Source organism: Epinephelus fuscoguttatus, linkage group LG5 (assembly GCF_011397635.1).
Source record: "Epinephelus fuscoguttatus linkage group LG5, E.fuscoguttatus.final_Chr_v1".
NCBI classification, from domain to species: Eukaryota; Metazoa; Chordata; class Actinopteri; order Perciformes; family Serranidae; genus Epinephelus; species Epinephelus fuscoguttatus.
The window spans coordinates 4,016,852-4,034,200 of NC_064756.1; the positions used below are offsets into that span (position 1 = coordinate 4,016,852).

The 17,349-nt window shown below is 44.3% G+C and overlaps 1 protein-coding gene and 1 non-coding gene across 8 annotated transcripts in view; both read left to right on the forward strand.

Moving 5' to 3' along the window:
• Positions 1-17,349, forward strand: part of LOC125889140 (eukaryotic translation initiation factor 4 gamma 1-like) — a 52,776-nt gene that overhangs the window by 33,886 nt on the left and 1,541 nt on the right. For all 7 annotated transcript variants that reach the window (XM_049576864.1, XM_049576866.1, XM_049576867.1 and 4 more), the window contains 23 exons: positions 494-586; positions 2,150-2,240; positions 4,332-5,375; positions 5,497-5,585; positions 5,811-6,006; positions 6,714-6,847; positions 7,233-7,358; positions 7,447-7,851; positions 10,188-10,334; positions 10,510-10,746; positions 10,880-10,984; positions 12,463-12,753; positions 12,839-12,950; positions 13,047-13,161; positions 13,291-13,544; positions 13,765-13,892; positions 14,117-14,289; positions 14,742-14,867; positions 14,991-15,072; positions 15,325-15,423; positions 15,679-15,813; positions 16,867-16,948; positions 17,182-17,322. In XM_049576864.1, the coding sequence (XP_049432821.1) occupies positions 494-586; positions 2,150-2,240; positions 4,332-5,375; positions 5,497-5,585; positions 5,811-6,006; positions 6,714-6,847; positions 7,233-7,358; positions 7,447-7,851; positions 10,188-10,334; positions 10,510-10,746; positions 10,880-10,984; positions 12,463-12,753; positions 12,839-12,950; positions 13,047-13,161; positions 13,291-13,544; positions 13,765-13,892; positions 14,117-14,289; positions 14,742-14,867; positions 14,991-15,072; positions 15,325-15,423; positions 15,679-15,813; positions 16,867-16,948; positions 17,182-17,322 (4,405 nt within the window). The remainder of the gene's footprint in view (positions 1-493; positions 587-2,149; positions 2,241-4,331; positions 5,376-5,496; positions 5,586-5,810; positions 6,007-6,713; positions 6,848-7,232; positions 7,359-7,446; positions 7,852-10,187; positions 10,335-10,509; positions 10,747-10,879; positions 10,985-12,462; positions 12,754-12,838; positions 12,951-13,046; positions 13,162-13,290; positions 13,545-13,764; positions 13,893-14,116; positions 14,290-14,741; positions 14,868-14,990; positions 15,073-15,324; positions 15,424-15,678; positions 15,814-16,866; positions 16,949-17,181; positions 17,323-17,349) is intronic.
• Positions 10,037-10,112, forward strand: LOC125889587 (small nucleolar RNA SNORD66). The gene has a single exon (XR_007449477.1). It is a non-coding gene; the product is annotated as a small nucleolar RNA SNORD66 (small nucleolar RNA).

The following is a 17,349-nucleotide window of genomic DNA, read 5'->3' on the forward strand; positions in this document are numbered from 1 at the left end:
GAAAGCCTTCTGTTCTGTGCCTGACTGTGCTTTGCCTCCATGAGAGTCACACATTCTCACAATAACTTAAAACAGCCGTGGAATTTCTCAAACAATTTGCCTGAAAGTTGGTCAACTTGATTCTCACTCCGTCGAACGGCGTTACTGGTGGCTAACCAGCGGAAGCACATTCATTTGTGCAGCAGAGGAATTCGCATGGCGGTTAGTGTTTGGATTTTGTGTGCCTCAGGGTTCACAATGTGAGAAATGTAGCTTTCATTGAATCAGAGGCGGCTAGCGCGTCATAGACACAGAAAAGGGCTGACGACTGTAGGCGTTGCATCATGGGAAGGCAGCTCTTCTCTTACACGCTGCTGTCCTCACCCTGAAACTTTTTAACCCTTTGCCTTTCTCCTCCTTACTCTCCGTCATTTATGGTTGGTATCCTCACATACACAATCAGATCCTCAATCCTTTCCCTTCTGACAGTGGATCTCTCCTCTCCCCTCCACAGATCAGAATAAGAGACCCTAACCAAGGAGGTCGAGATATTACAGAGGAGATTATGTCAGGGGGCCGCAGTGGCTCTACCCCAACCCCACCACAGGTAAGTCACAGCGCCATGATCTAGACCAAAGACAACACAGGACTTGAACTAGCACACTGCTACAGTTTCAATTTTGTTTGTAGGCGTCTATTATATTTTTAGGCAAATTGTAAAAGTTGTGACAAAACCTGCAGATCAGTAATGAAGTCAGTGCAAATGGAGTAACAGAGGTTTAGTAACACTCGTAGATTCAGTGAATTAGGGCTGGTGTAGTTCACCAAGATGCTGTCAGTACATGTCGGCATCAAGTTTATTGTTTGGTGTGTCTTTGGATCCTCAGTAGTTGTTACCATACACAGTTCATTTATACTTTTAATATGCTATGGTTGTTACCTGACAACAACTCCTCTTCTCAGGGGTCTGTATTAAAAATATATAGTCTACATCAGAGGTGTCAAACTCATTTTAGTTCAGGGGCCACATACAGTCCACTTTGATCTCAAGTGGGCCAGACCAGTAAAACCAGTGCATAATAACCTATAGATATCAACCTCTTCAAATTTTTCTTGAATTCTGAAACTTTCATCCATTTACCATACAAAGAAGAAAGAAAAATTAGGTGCAATTTCAACAGTACGTTTCAGTTTTTCCACTTAAAGTCAGTCGACTACTATCTTTCATTACGTGTGACTTTTTTTCATGATTTTCCACTAAAGTGGAGGCTACTGAAGAAGCAGGTTAATTCATCCCCTGCCTTACAGTCTGACATTTTGTCAGTGCCTCAGCAGCAGGGTTTCACTAGTTTTAAGACAGAAGTCTGAGTACAGATTGATAGACAATGTTCAACATCTTTAAATCTGACCATGGAAAGTACTTACTGTTATTTCAGAGAGCTGCGTTCTGGTCAGAGTGGAAAAGCCTCTGAGGCAGTATTTTACATGAAGTATCTGCTCTCTGTACAAACTGCTCCTGAAACCTCTCAGTCTTCACATGTGCGTCAATATTAGGTGTGCAAAGTCATCTAGAGGGCCGGATTGGACCCTTTGGCGGGCCAGTTCTGGCCCCCGGCCGCATGTTTCACACCCCTGGTCTATAGCCTTATATTTCTTATACTTTCTTTTTTGGGTGATTTTTGCCTTTATTGATAGGACAGCTAAGATACACAGGAAAGTTGGGAGATGGAGAGGGGATGACACACAGCAAAGGTCCACAGGTTGGGCCGCCCAACTCGACCCTGGCCGCTGCAGAGCACTCAGCCTATATGGGGCGACTCTACCGGGTCGCTCCATACATTTGTTTTACTTTCTACATTGTAAATGTCAGCTTAGTCTTTTAAAGCACTTGAAATGAATTTAAACAAGAATTTACTTGCCTGCACTGTCCATATGTTACTACTTTATAGGGAGTGCTGCGGGTTTCCAAGGCTCGTTCACATATTCATCTACATCCTGATAAAATCCAACTGATCTGTGATTTGCTTGTAGAGTTGTGACATGTGGCTCATTATCCAACTAGGGCCTGATGTTAAACCAGTTTTTTTCCCCCAGTCAAGTGGAAAAACCACTGTTGTCCTCACCATTGAGGTCATACCTCACTTTCTGGTGTGTGTGTGTCTCCCTACAGTCAGCCATATCGGGATCAGAAAGTACAGCTGTAGTCCAGGCCAACGGTGAGAGCGTCACAGCTGCTGCTACATCAGCAGTGGTTAGACCAGGTGAGTGCTGCACGCTCCGAGCCTTTAACACAGTCACACAGAGATATTAGTACAGTTTGACAGTTAGAACTTCAGATTTTAGTTTTACTTCAGTTGCTAGTATTTGTCTTTCTTATCAGATGCTGTTTTTCCTTTTTTAATTGATACACAAAGCATATGTATCAAGATTTCTGATATAGTTAATGCAGTTATTATTTTATTAAGATTTTATTTTTGCGGTGGCAGCTTATTTTGTGCTGCACAAGATAAATACAGAATAACAATGTCCCTAATTGCATTTTAAAGCTGTCATTGAGCATTTAATGGGTTTTAAATTTAACTCGAGACGCAGAGTTCTTAATGCATTTCACTCACTAGATGAAAATGACACTTAAATGTTCCCAGCTAATGGTTTCCTCTAAAGATCAGTCTCCTGTTAAGAGCACATTTCACTGAGGTATGAAGCTTTAAGCTCAGAGCAAGCTAAGAGACAGGTTGGTATTGCTATATATGACCTCATGTTTCATGAATTAGGTCACTTACTACAGTCATGGATAAACAGGGGAATAAGCCTAACTATAAAACAGGCCAGTGTTTTGTTGGCTTACATGTTGCAATAGCTTAACTACGTGGATGTAAGCATGTGACGAATGACAGCCTGCAGGAACAAATATTGTGACTCAGTGATATCAAATAGCCGCCTCTGGATTATCAGGGACTCATCGGTTTAACCTGGATAGTAGGGGTGGGCAACATGGCCCTAAAATAATATCACGATATTTCAGGGTTTGCTATAAAGATATTCTTTATTATAAATTCATTATTATTAATTTAAGAACATAGAATTGCAACAAAATAAGTGATATAGTTTTACAGTTTGCTTCAAATATTCAGTAAAAACTAAAGAAAAATGATCTCTCATTTCTTCAGTTTGTGAACAACAGTAACTCAGACTGAGATTCAGATTCTGTTACAATATTAATAGTTCCACAACTATCACACAGTCACATATATGGAGTTTATTATCGAGCTGTGAGCGTCACATAGGTTTTCATTACCAAAATCACTTGGAGACACTGACAAGAGAGAGGAGAGGGAGAGACGCTGTGCTGCTGCCAGAGGAACCGCTGAATGAGTTCCCTCTGAGCGGTAAGTCACTGAAAGAGTCTGAGAAGTCCGGGGCTGTTCATAAAACATTCAGGACGCCACAGTTTATTCCACACTACTGAAGCTGCTCCTCTTTTTGGAACCACCACAGAGTCGGTAATAATTTCGCTCTCAGCCATGCTTGTTGTTGCCGTGGGTAACAGAATGACTTCAATATGTCAAAAAGTTGAAATATCGTGAGTATCACGACATGAAGTTTTCATATCATGTTAAGAATAATACACTCACAATATCATGAACGATATGATGTGGCACACTCCTTTTGGATAATAACATATATTGTAGCCTTTGTCAAACATGTGACGATGGAAGTTCATACATATTCTGGCTGATGTATTGTCATCGTCCGATTGTGCAGTTATTTGAATGTTTTTCTTCATGATGTAGTCCAGTGATAGCCATGAAGACACCTTGTTAAGAGGCAGTTCATCATCAGCCGTGGCACCTAAAGAGAGCTTAGTGGTTTGGTTATTATACTCACAGGCTGCAACACTTCAGAAGAGGCTCAAACCTCAATACCAACAGTCAATGAAACTTTTTAAAGCTTGGTGTCATAAATCTCGCAAAATTACCGATCTGACTTGAGGCTGACCAAACTTATGCTGTTCAAAGGCCGTCTACTACACTATGATTTTAAAGCTCATTTCATCAGGAAGTGGACGGCTTAAAATAAGTATGTGGTTGGGAATGTAGGAGGAGAGGGGTGCGTCACATACACAGAACGTACATATCAGAAAACTGATAAGTTGTTAATCTTTAATCCCTACGTGGGGTGTGAGAGTTATCACATGTTTTCATTGTAGTAAATCTTTCTATTAATAAGCATGTCTCCTGAATACCTCTGATGTCATTATTAAGGCCAGGACAAGTGTGGATTGTGAAAACTTAACTGAGCTGATAAACTGAACAGTAAAATACTGACAACATTTTTTTCTGATCCTCCAGATGACAGAGGGAAACCTACGCCCCCTCCTCTGTCAAAGACCCCTGAACTTGCAAAGGGTGACCACATCCCCACAGAGGCAACCTCCTCTGACACGAACACTAAGCCCCCCACACCCCCACTACTATCAGAAGCAGAGGACATCCCTCTCAACACTAGCCCCACTCCTGCACCCAGCGCTCCTGTTGCAGATGTGATGGATGCTCCTCCACCTCCAAGGGAACCCACCCCGTCCCTCCCGTCAGCGCCTGAGGTGCCTGCCTACCCCGCACCTCTCCCTGACCCTGTCCCCACATCTGCTGCACAAGACAAAACAGACAAGAAATTCACAGAGGCAAAGGAGGAGGAGGAGGTGAAAGAGGAAGAGGCTGAAGCAGAAGAGGCAGCTGCCTCTTTGGACACGCCCCTTGCACCTCCCTCCACCACTAACGGTGTGGCAGAGGTGGAGCCAGAAAGGCTGTCGGTCCACTTGCCACCCAGTCACCTGGAGGCTCCCCTGGAGTCTCCCATTGCACAGCCAGAGGAGCTCTGCCTCCCCAACGGCCTGCCGCTGCCAGCCCCTCAAGACCCCGAGGTGCCCGTCGCCTGTGCAACTGAGCGTGACGACAGCCCCATCGCTGAGCCTGAGATCAGCGAGCAGCAGGTCATACAGACCTGCACAGCCATCGCTCAGGCAGCGCCTACACCTGTTGTCCAAGCCACACCGGCACCTGTAGATCAGCCTGCTCCTGCTCCTGCTCCTGCTCCTGCTCCTTCTCCTGCACCCACTGTTCAGGAGATTCCTGCTGATCCAGTTGTCCAGGCAGCACCTGCCCAGCCTGAAGTACAGGACCCAGTTCCTCCAGTCGCCCTGGATGTTAAAGAAGATACCCCAGTGCCCCAGTCCACCGCCAAGGAAGAGAAGCCATCTCCTGTAGAGACGGTTTCCATACCTGACAGCGCCCCAGAAACAGTGCCCACTCCTCCCCCTCCCACAGCAGAGGAGAGGGAGGACACCCCTCCTCCCCAGACGGTTACCCCTGCCCTTGTAGAAACTACTATGCAAGGTCAGTTGGTTACAACACGCTAAAATATTTAACAGTGGATGATTCCTCTCAGGCAGGACACTTGTGTCAGATATATTTGTGTTAATCTGAGGCGGATTGTGTTTCGTCTTCCTTCCTGTAGCCGCTGTGTCTGTGCCAAAGAAAAAGAGGAAGATGAAGGATCTGAACAAAAAGGAGGCTGTAGGAGACCTCCTGGATGCCTTTAAAGAGGTATGTGTGGTGAAATGTATTTATTCATTCATTTCCATGCTTTTACAACCTGTTTTAATGAGCTTGCAGTCACTCCATGCTCGCCAACATATAGGAAGACAGATTTAAGCCTTAACTTAGTTTATAATTCAAATCAACCCCTAGGTATCACAGGATAGTTTTATTTAACATAAATTTTAAGACTGCAGTATGACCCTTCTAACCCCCGTCCTATTGTTGAACCAGGAGCAAGTCGTGACTCCCCCGGAGCCTGAGCCGGCCCCGGCCCCTGCGCCAGAGACCCAGCCCCCTGCTGCTTCTCCTCCTGCCCCAGAGGAGGCGGACCTGACCTGGGAGGACAAGGAGGACAAGCTGGATGCTGAGAACATTCAGCCAGATCCCAAGTCGACTGACACTGACAAGAAGTACCAATACAAAGAGGGTGGGTCTCTGAACCTTGATACCTTCCAGAGAGCAATTCAGTGTGAACAAAGATTTTATCTCAGTCACATTCACGCGTTAGCAATGTGTCAGTGGACTACGTTTATGTTTGCTTTGTGAAAATGAGGGAGTGGCGTTTACCTGATTGTGCTTCTGACTGTTCAGCGGAAAACGAGAGTTATGTGATGGCAACGCATAATATTTGAACAGTGAGCACAAGAAGAAGAATAAACAAGAAGATTTTTTAAATAGTAGGTGAATTGTAGGTCATGACCCTTTTCCCTTTGCAGCTTTGTTCTGTTTTATAAACGAAAAAAATCAGTAGTAAATGAATCATCTGCCTTCAAATCAAACCATAGGAGAGTAAATAATATCAGCAGCTTTTGCCTCTCATTAAATACTAACTGTACCCAAAGATGGACTTTGTCTTACACTGCTGTACTTATTTTTTTAATTTATAAATTAGTTTATTTGCCATCCTCTCTGCCACCTTGTGGACATTATGAGACATGACAATACCTACAGTTACACCGACCAAAGATCATTTATTCACCTTTATTCTGCAGTACAGCTCTGCCATGCAGGGAGCGTTTCGCCGAGGGCATTCTCTTCCCAGTTTCATTCTGAGATGATACTGAGTGAGATATTACTTGAAAATGTTCATTACAGGAACGTTCTGGTCATTCTCTGTTTCGGTTTCTCTTTCAGAACAATGGAAGCCGATCAACACAGAGGAGAAGAAACAATACGACAGAGAGTTTCTTCTGGGCTTCCAGTTCATCTCAGCCAGTATGAACAAGCCTGAGGGTCTGCCAGCCATCAGTGATGTTGTCCTGGACAAGGTGCAGCCTCTCACAGTAAAGACATGGACATAAAGTCTATAATAGTTTCTCTTATATTAAAAGTATTTAAACTTGTCCTTCTTTTTTCATTTTTCTTTTTATGTATTGGTGAAACACTTTGAATTTTCCTTGCTGCAGTTTAAATCTTGCTGTATAAATACACTTACCACTCCTTGCTGTAGACAGTCTGTCCCAGGGGAGAAAAAGACATCCTTTAAGTCAGTGCAGTTTATTGTTGCAGGGTGTTTGATCACCACAGAAGCAGTAGTGGGATGTAATTAATGTCTCTGTGAGTGGAAACATAGAAAGACATAAAGATGACAGCTTTACATCAGAAAGAATATCTGAATAAAGTTGAAGTTAGTTCACATCTCTGTCTTCACAGGCTAATAAGACCCCTCTGCGTCAACTGGACCCCAGTCGTCTAACAGGAATGAACTGTGGCCCTGACTTTACACCCTCCTTCGCCAACCTCGGCAGGCCTGGCATGGGAGGAGGCGGCAGAGGACCGGTAAGTTCACATTTTCTCAGCTTGATCCAAAAGCTGCCAATTGAAGTTCATTCCCCACGGATGACATGACATGTTTGTCTCCTCTCAGCCTCCAGGTATGGGCATGGGCGTTGGCGGTCAACGTCGCTCTCAGCAAATGCAGAGGAAAGAGCCGAGGAAAATCATCACCAGCATGTCACTCAGCGATGACGTGCAGCTGAACAAAGCAGAGAAGGCTTGGAAACCTTCAACGAAAAAGGCTCGCTCTCGCGGAGCAGAGGAGGAGGACAACGATGCAGAGAACCTTAAGACCCAGGATCTGTTTAAACGGGTTCGCAGTATCCTCAACAAACTGACCCCCCAAAAGTTTCAACAGCTAATGAAACAGGTGACGGAACTGACTATTGACACTGAGGAGAGATTGAAAGGAGTCATTGATCTTACTTTCGAAAAGGCCATCTCCGAGCCAGACTTTTCGGTGGCCTATGCCAACATGTGCCGCTGCCTTATGGGGGTAAGTAGGGCCACACGCAATATGGAAATATGTGTTTGATAAGCTTGAATGTTTAGGTGGTCACTCCTGCAGTTGTGCACAGAGCTCAATGGTGTGTTGATATGATTAGTGTTACGTAATGAAGTTCCTTCCTCATAAAAAGCATGAGCCTGCATCATGTTTCAGAACCTCAGACTATTGTGTGGTGACAGTGCATTTGACCAAACTCTTGACCAAACTAAATACAAACAAGCCAAGCAGTTTTTTATACATATAATTTATCTTTTTTTTTGTCTTGTTTTTTTTGTTTTTGTTTTTTGTGTTAAAGACAAAATACAAAACACTTCAGTTGTCCTGTTGAAAATAGTCCTTATTCTTGAAGGCTTTCTCTTGTCAAAGTAAAGCATGAAATGCTTCTGTTAAATCCCACATTATACTGTAGCTTCTTCACACACCTGTATTCTCCTATCAAGCTTTTGAAAGCAAACAGAATGACTTTCTGTCACTGTTAGCATTTTTCAGATTCTCTGTTTGAGCGTTTCATCAACACCTCCTGTGACAGCAGTAATTCTGAGCTAGCTGACAGATGATTTGTTTGTTTTAGTTAAGACAGTAGAAAACAGGGCAGCACAGCACAAGCCTCCAGAAGCTCCTGCAGTGTAAAGTTGGCTCACTAAACACTATCATGGTTGACTAAGGGCTCAACGTTAGATACGGAGACAGACAGAGCCATCTCTCTGTGCTTTATGTTCATTTCATCCAAGTTTGTGCACATTGTCTAAAAGTTTACAAATTCGGATTAAACTGAGCAGTACCACTGGAAATCATGGGGGCAATGTAGCATAGTTCAAGTGAGATACGACTTTAGGACTCCATCCATCCATCTGTCCATTTTCAGTCATTTATCCGAAGCCGTGTTACGGGGACAGCAGGCTGAGCAAAGCGCCCCAGACGTCCCTCTCCCCAGCAACACTTTCCAGCTCCTCCTGGGGGACCCTGAGGCCTTCCCAGGCCCATATATAATCCCACCATTGTGTTCTGAATTTGCCCCGGGGCCTCCTACCAGTGGGATGTGCCCAGAACACCCCTATCAGGAGGGGTTCAGGAGGATCCTGATCAGATGCCTGAATCACCTCAACTGACCCCTTTCGATGCGAAGGAGCAGCGGCTCTACTCCAAGCTCCCTCCAAATGTCTGAGCTCCTCACCCTATCTCTAAGGCTGAGCCCAGCCACCCCACAGAGGAAACTCATTTTGGCCGCGTGTATCCAAGATCTCATTCTTTTGGCCACTACCCAGAGCTCATGACCAATAAATTCATCACTGCAGACACTGCACCAAACCGCCAATCCATCTCACGCTCCCTTCTACCCTCACTCGTGAACAAGACCCTGAGATACTTGATTTATGATCTTGCTTTATGTTTGCTTAGTTGTGAGTGAACCCCAGGAAGAATAGCTACTACTTTAATGGCAGCTAAAGGGAACTTGAATGAAGAATAAAGAACACACTCTTAAACAGACCTGAAGAATCTCACAGCCAAGCAATGTTTAATCAGCAAACCTCAACACTCTCTTCATGTAACAGGCCCAGTCTGTAACACCAGTACCTGCTCCGTACAAAGACAACTTCTGTTGTTAGAAATATCTAAATGTATTGCAGTCAATTATAACACAACTCCCACCTTTTCAAATGTAGTTTCCAGAAAAATAATTTGTCTTATATTGGGCAAGTAAATAGTCTTTTTTATCTGTCGTCTTATTCGGTTACAAAGATGAGGAGAAAATGATGTTTGATATTTAGTTTCTCAGCTGTTTGTTTCATCATCTGTGTTTGTCACCAAGCATAATAGAACCACATAGTGACAACAGTTACTTGCTGATTGAACTGATCAGTAACTCCCTGTTATATCACCATTAGGCTGATTGATTATCACCACTTGAGCATTGCATCATCCCACTGCCTTGGGTTCATTTATCAGTCTCCTCACCCAGAGCTAATGTCAGAGATGAGTTTTTGTTGCAGGCACTTGAGCTAAGAAATGGGGAGGAAACGGTTAAATGAATAACCACTTAAAAAAATGGAAGCATTTCAGTGATTTATTTATAAATTCAGAATACTCTAATGTCAAAAATAAACTTGAAAACTGTAACTTGACAAATGTTAACAGGCAAAAAAGCAGAATTAATGCAACATTCCTTGTTAGTGTTCAGGGATGATCTCAAGCTCATGCCACATGTCTGTGCCTCTGATCTAAGTGATGGGATTAAGGAGCTGAGGCGTGACTCAGACTATATAACTCTACACACTGTCTTTTCCTGCTCTTTTTTTAATGTGTGTTTTCTCTGCTCCGTTCAGCTTAAAGTCCAAACCACAGATAAGCCGGGAGCCACTGTGAATTTCCGCAAGCTGCTACTAAATCGATGCCAGAAGGAGTTTGAGAAGGATAAAGATGACGACGAGATCTTTGAGAAGAAGCAGAAGGAGCTGGAGGCTGCCTCAGTGGTACAGTACTGCTTCATGAATATGGGTTGGGGTCTTTGTTCATGCACAAAATAAATCATCTGTAGTTAAACTTGGGTGTGGTGGGAAGTGTTTGAAGGTGACCATAAGATTTTTCATACAGCTAATTTCATTTTTTTTTGTCATCCCCCTTTTCTTTGTGACGTCTCTGTGGCAGGCGGAGGAGAAGCAGCGGCTCATCGATGAGCTACAAGAGGCCAAAGACAAGGCCAGGAGGCGCTCACTGGGCAACATCAAGTTCATTGGCGAGCTGTTCAAGCTTAAAATGCTCACAGAGGTCATCATGCATGACTGCATTGTAAAGCTGCTCAAAAACCACGATGAAGAGTCCCTGGAGTGCCTGTGTAGGCTGTTGTCCACCATCGGCAAGGACCTAGACTTCGAGAAGGCAAAGGTACAACACACACACTCACATTTACAGATAGTTTGTACATGCTGATAAATGTGTTATTATATCATGTTTTAATTTTGATGTTGCACCTGTAGTTAAGGAGATAAACTCACCAAACTGTTGTGGTCATCCTCAGCCTCGCATGGACCAGTACTTCAATCAGATGGAGAAAATAATAAAGGAGAGGAAGACCTCCTCCCGTATCCGCTTCATGCTGCAGGATGTGCTGGACCTTCGACGGGTAGAGCATTTATACAAGACAAAACACAAACACATGCAGGGCACATATGCTATTTCACATACAGAGCATGGAGAAATTCGAACAACAGAGTGTACTGAGCCTGGTGCTAAACACAAACACAGCCCCACACTGGTCCTTTAGCCTCTGACCTGTCTTCATCTCATGTATGAATGAAGAAAGAACTTTCTTTCTCAGCTCTGTAGTGCAGAGCAGCCCCTGAACATGGAGTCATAGACTGAGACAACAAACTCCACCATCTCCTCTGGTAGCATGTTCATTCAGCTCTACTTTTGTCTCAATTAACATGTCTTTATATAGTCAATTAAAAATAATATCTGGTATTTTCAGTCGTTTGTGTCTCATGGTAATTTCCAGCTCATTTTCTCAGTTGTGTTATAGAGCCACTTCTTTCTAGTGCAGTTGTGTGTGCTGTTTTTCTGAAAGAATGCTGCAGTCCTGTAGTTAGGCTCCCAGTCCCACCCACGCAGTGTTACAAAAGCTGCTGTCTTCAGTGTTTTTACGAGCCAGAATCAGCTGCTCCAAGTCAGCACGATGGCCCAATTTAACTGTGAAACACACACACACACTGTGTTCTTTCCTGTCTTTCTAGGGAAAAGCTGAAGAGAAGCTCTAAAGGAGCTTTAACAATATTTAATGCTGATCTATAGCCACCCTTACACTGCCTGTTCAAAGCAGGAATATTGCACCATTATGCCACCTCTCCGTTCTGTATGTAAGGTACAACAGTGAAATAGAGGGACAGAGTTATCTCGCCTTCAATCTGCCACAGGAGTTGGTAACAGTGCCACAATGGTGCCTGTACAAACAGGACAGCTGGCAGAGCGTGACCATGGGCAGGACGGGTGTGATGTTTTGATGACACATTATGAGTGTGACCCACCACAGGAGATTTAAAAAGCAGGTAGTAGCAGTTAGTGGCTAACTCAAAGAAGAACAGCAGCAGCCGCAAATGTCTGCAAATTGGGATAACAATCAGCTCCAGGAGCTCCATATCCACAGAGCAGAGGACGAGATCAGCTGCTGTATAATGGGGACATTAGATGATTGTTTGTAAAGTGCCCTCGATGTGTATGTTCTATGTCACACTAGAGACTGACACTGTTGTGTTATACATCACGCCTGTCATGCCTCTTTTGATTTCCCGATGCCAGCATGCTGTTTAAAATCACACACTGGAGTGGAACGGTGCTGCCGTTGTTTGGTTTTGTCTAAAAATGCTTGAGTACAGTTTGGTCATTGTTATTGGTCTATTGAACCTGGTACTTGTTTTTTAAACATTTAAGTTGTTTAGTAAGAATTTGTGAAATGACAGAAAAATTACAATATTTTCCCCACTTTTAAATCTTTGGATTGACATTTTCTTAAAACCTAAAGAGAACGTAAATCATGTCTTAAATGGAACCGTCAGTGTCGTCACTCGCTCTGTGCTCACGATCTCTCCCTCCACCCTGTCCCAGAACAACTGGGTGCCCCGGCGAGGCGACCAGGGCCCCAAGACCATCGACCAGATCCACAAAGACGCTGAGCTGGAGGAGCACAGGGAGCAAATGAAGGTGCAGCAAGCCCTCATCTCCAAGAAGGAGCCCAGTAGCGGCCCTGGAGGCAGGATGGGTGGAGGAGGTCCCGGGGGTCGTGGGGGCCCTCACACCCCAGGCCGTGGAGCTCCTCCCCAGGACGAGGGATGGAATACAGTGCCCATCTCCAAGAACCGACCTATTGACACCTCTCGCCTTAGCAAAATCACTAAGGTAGGAGAGAGGCTGCTTTTCACCTGGTGTTCACTCTTATTTTTTAGCAGGTGGTGTGTTTTTAACCATCAGTTTCTCCTTTCAGACTCCTGTTCTTGACTTCAACAATCAGTTGCTCGCTCCAGGAGGTAAAGGCACATGGGGGAGCTGGGGTAAGGGCAGCAGCGGTGGCACCAGTGCCAAACCTGCAGATACTGGTAGGTTTCCCAAACTGATGTGATCATTTATTAAATAAATGTCTAGTTAAGCACCTCAAAGCCGAAACTCAGCATGTTGTGTACTCTCTTTGCCAGGTGCAGAGCCAGGCGGCCGTCCAGCCACCAGCACACTGAACAGATTCTCAGCCTTACAGCAGCCGTCGTCCTCTTCAGGCTCGTCCCTGGACTCAGACAGACGAGTTCCTCAGAGGTGAGGAACAGGACACAACTCTCAAAGCCTGCTCAGAGTATTCAGATATAATCTCCCACAAGTATGCACAGTGGGACCCTGCAGAGTTTTCTTGTCTTTCCCTGACTCTCCTCTCCCTCCGTTCTTCAGAAACAGCTCAAGTCGAGACCGCAGCGATCGCTACGACCGCTCTGATCGTGGCAGCGACCGATTTGACAGGCGGGACGACCGGCGGGACGACCGTGACCGAAATCGGCTGCAGGTCACCAAGCGCAGCTTCAGCCGGGAGAACGAAGAGCGGAGCCGGGAGAGAGAGCAGCGTGGGTCGGCTGATCCTGTACGCCGAGTAGCGAGCATGACGGATGACAGAGGCAGCAGAGAGAGAGCCAGGAGCAAAGAGAATGGTAGGCAGCGTGACATAGTGGTGGTGTAGATCTAAACTGTATGTTTAAATCCGCGAGTTTGTTGTTTTCCACTCTGCTAAGAATTAAATTCTCTCGCCCATTTTACGAGCCATCTGTGAAGAGAAGTTCTACAACAGGAAAGCTGTGTACTACCAGTTTTTTTTGGCAAAAGTTAGAGGATTTAAATATAATTTAATTTTTTGGTTTTGTGTGTTAACAGTGAAACGGGAGACAGCTGCCACCCCTCCACCTCCTCAGACCCCCACCAAGCCTGCCTTGACCGAGGAAGAGCTGAACAAGAAGTCCACAGCCATCATCGAGGAGTACCTCCATATAAATGACATGAAGGTAAAGCACTGATGCGCATATGGAAATGAAAAGGACCCCATACTTACCTTATACAGGAGTAAAAATCTGTTTGTTCTTGTTCCCCTTTGTAAAATTTAAAAATGATCCGCTGATCCCCTAAAAAGGAGTCTTGTTTTGGCACGCCTTAGATCCAGCACCCATTACCAGCCACCAGAGTCACATAGTGCTCACCACCTTCTGTGTGTCCTTCTCTCTCCCAACAGGAGGCTCTCCAGTGTGTGCAGGAGTTGAGCAGCACTCAGCTACTGTACGTGTTCGTACGAAACGGACTGGAGTCGACGCTGGAGCGCAGCACCATCGCCAGGGAGCACATGGGCCTGCTTCTGCAGCAGCTCATTAAGAACAACATCCTCCCCACACAGCAGTACTTTAATGGGTCAGTATTGAGCCCCAGAGAGGCGGTTCAGTAGGAGATGTAATGTTGTGTGAAAAAAACAACGTATGAATCACCATAAATTAGTACATGCAAATATATAAATCCAAGAACCAGTGTTGTTGGACCAAAGCTGTCTGACATATGTTACAGCAGAGCTTCAAGTGCTGACTGAAAAAAGTTTGTAACAGCAGGATTTAGAATAAACTGAAGCCCGTGGGGGAGATTCTGGCTTTAGCTTGTGAATTAATCTCTGAAAAGTCAAATTTTTTAAGCAGTTGCTGAAATGAAGGAATCTTAAAACCACTATGCTTAGCCAAAAAAGACAGTTTCCGTATGTTTGTGTTTGTGTGGTGCCATATTTCCCCATCTGTTGAGTAATTATAAACTTGTTCCTCCTCCTTTAAACCCTGAATAAACTTAAAAATGTGTGCTGTATGTGTGCGTTTCCTCAGGCTTCAGGAAATCCTGGAGGTGGCTGAAGACATGGCGATAGACATCCCCCACATCTGGCTGTACCTGGCAGAGCTGATCACTCCCATGCTCCATGAGGGAGGCATCCCTATGGGAGAGCTTTTCAGGTTAGTGCGAGGCCTCACTCTGCCCCTCAGCATGTTAGGGAGGGAAAATGAAGACCACTTTTTGGGCTGTTTTTAATTAAGTTAGTTTGATGTGTAACCTGTGTCAACCTTTTCTGCCTCCAGGGAGATTTCAAAGCCTTTAATTCCTCTGGGAAAAGCTGGAGTGCTGCTGGTCCAGATCCTCACTTTACTCTGCAAAGAAATGGTGAGCACCATCAAGTATAATCCTTTATCTATATGACATCACATCTAACAGCTTTAATTCTTCTGACAGCTAAATATATGTGAACATCTTTAAAAACTGACACTTTTTTTAACTCAGCTCCAGTTGCTAATATTTTACGCCGATCACACTGAGCAAATATGTAAATTTGAATCATTTCATACAGCCATGATGAATGTCAGCCAGAGCGATCAGTTAATTATGTCTATAACCAATCTGCTTCTCTCTCATCAGAGCCATAAAAAGGCGGGCACAATGTGGAGGGAGGCTGGCCTCCGGTGGAAAGACTTCCTCCCAGAGGATGTAGACGTCAACAAGTTTGTGACAGAAAAGGTGACAGGTCGTTCAACAGCTTCATCATGAACTGAGGACATTTGCTTCGACATTAAACAGTTTTTGAACATCTGTTATAGTCTCAAAACCTTAAAGTCCAGTTCAGACCAAAGATTTACGACAAGATGAGCAGAAACAGGCTCTGCAATATTCTGAAAACCTGCTGGTCTGTATATGAGTGAGTTGATGTAACATGAGGAGTCTGTTGAAAAGATGAGCATTAACTCCTGTCTCTGTCTCTGTGGTGTTAACTAGAATGTGGAGTTCACACTGGGCGACGAGTCAGAGGAGAGCAAAAAGAAGGAGCTGAGCTCTGCAGAGCTGACCAAACAGCTCGACAGACTGATCCATGAAAAGGCCGACAACCAGAGGATCTTTGACTGGATTGAGGTTTGTATTCCTGCCTGTGTGTAAATTATTGTTTTACTCCCATCCTTGTTTCCATTTGGTTCCATTCACAATATTTACTCCTTTTTACGGGCTTGAAATGAGGCCTTGGTCATGTCTTTGTCAAGCACATGACCTTAAAATTTGAATCTGACATCCGAATGTTCTGCATTAACACGGTACTGTCCATTACTCAACGTCATATCTCAGGAACAGAACAGGAGAAATTTGGTCAGATACTGAATTGGTGACTCTAATCTTGAAACTGTGCTGATTGTGTAGATCTTCTGTGCAGCATCCATGTTTTCACTGACATGGATGTGAACTATTAGAGTGCATGGAGGCGCGTGACGGGTGCGTGGAGGCATGCAACCGTGGGGCAGTAATTGTAATATATGAGTAGAGGAAAAGTCTGCTAGCTGCTAGGCTAATTTATATGATGTAAAATACCATAGGCTTGTGCTAATAATGTTAGCATGTTGTGTTTGTGGGGAAAATGTGTCCAGATAAAGACAAGTGTTTGTCTGTGAATGCTGCGATTTAAAGTGAAGCTGATTTGTGAACTTGTGTTTGAAATTGTCTCTATTAAGCCATGTTTAATGTGTGTTTAACGTGTGTTTAATGAGTGTTTGATGTGTGTTTTTAATCAACTAAACTTTACAGTACTTCGTAGAAACCCTGCCTCTGACTAGTGTGTTGGAGGTGTAACTGTGACAAACACCACCGCACAAGTATAAATCACCGCAATGGTGTAGGCAACATGTGTAGGCTACGCACGAATATAAATCCCGCTTTACAGTGCATAACAACACTTGGAGACCTTTCTTGTATTTTTTTTCTTATTTTAGTCCGTCTTGTTGTTACACAATATTGTTTCACGACTTGTTTTAGCTTTTAGTTTAGTTTCAGTCAGCTACAATAACCTTGACATGATGAACTCAAAGTGCGGATGTTTACAGTTCACACGCTCCAACATGATGTTATTACATGACTCTTTTTGTTTGCTAAAATGATGCTGTTTTCTGCATGTGTAAAAATGAAGTTGTCTCTGTGCAGGCCAACCTCGACGAGCAGCAGAGCTCCTCCAACATGTTCGTCAGAGCTCTGATGACCTGCATCTGCCAGTCAGCCGTCATCTGTGAGTCTGCACGTTCTCTTTACACTCCTCATTAAAGCCTCAGATAAGGATGATGTCAGAAATCACTATAGAGACGTTGTTGGTGTCAGCTGAAATGTATGAATGGAAATATGTCAGTGAGTTAGTAGAGACAGTCTGGTGTAACGTTAGCAGAATATCAGGTCAGTCCTAAATCATGAAGTTTGCCTGTTGAGTCCTGTTAAATGAAGCTTTTCTAAAATGGCTGCCTGCAGGTGAGAACCCCTACAAGGTGGACGGCGAGCAGATCAAGCAGAGGGCCAAGGTGCTGCAGAAATACCTAAAGGACGAACAGAAGGAGCTGCAGGCTCTGTATGCCCTGCAGGCCCTGATGGTGCAGATGGAGCAACCTGCCAGTGAGTAGCTGCTTTCATGGCGGTGTT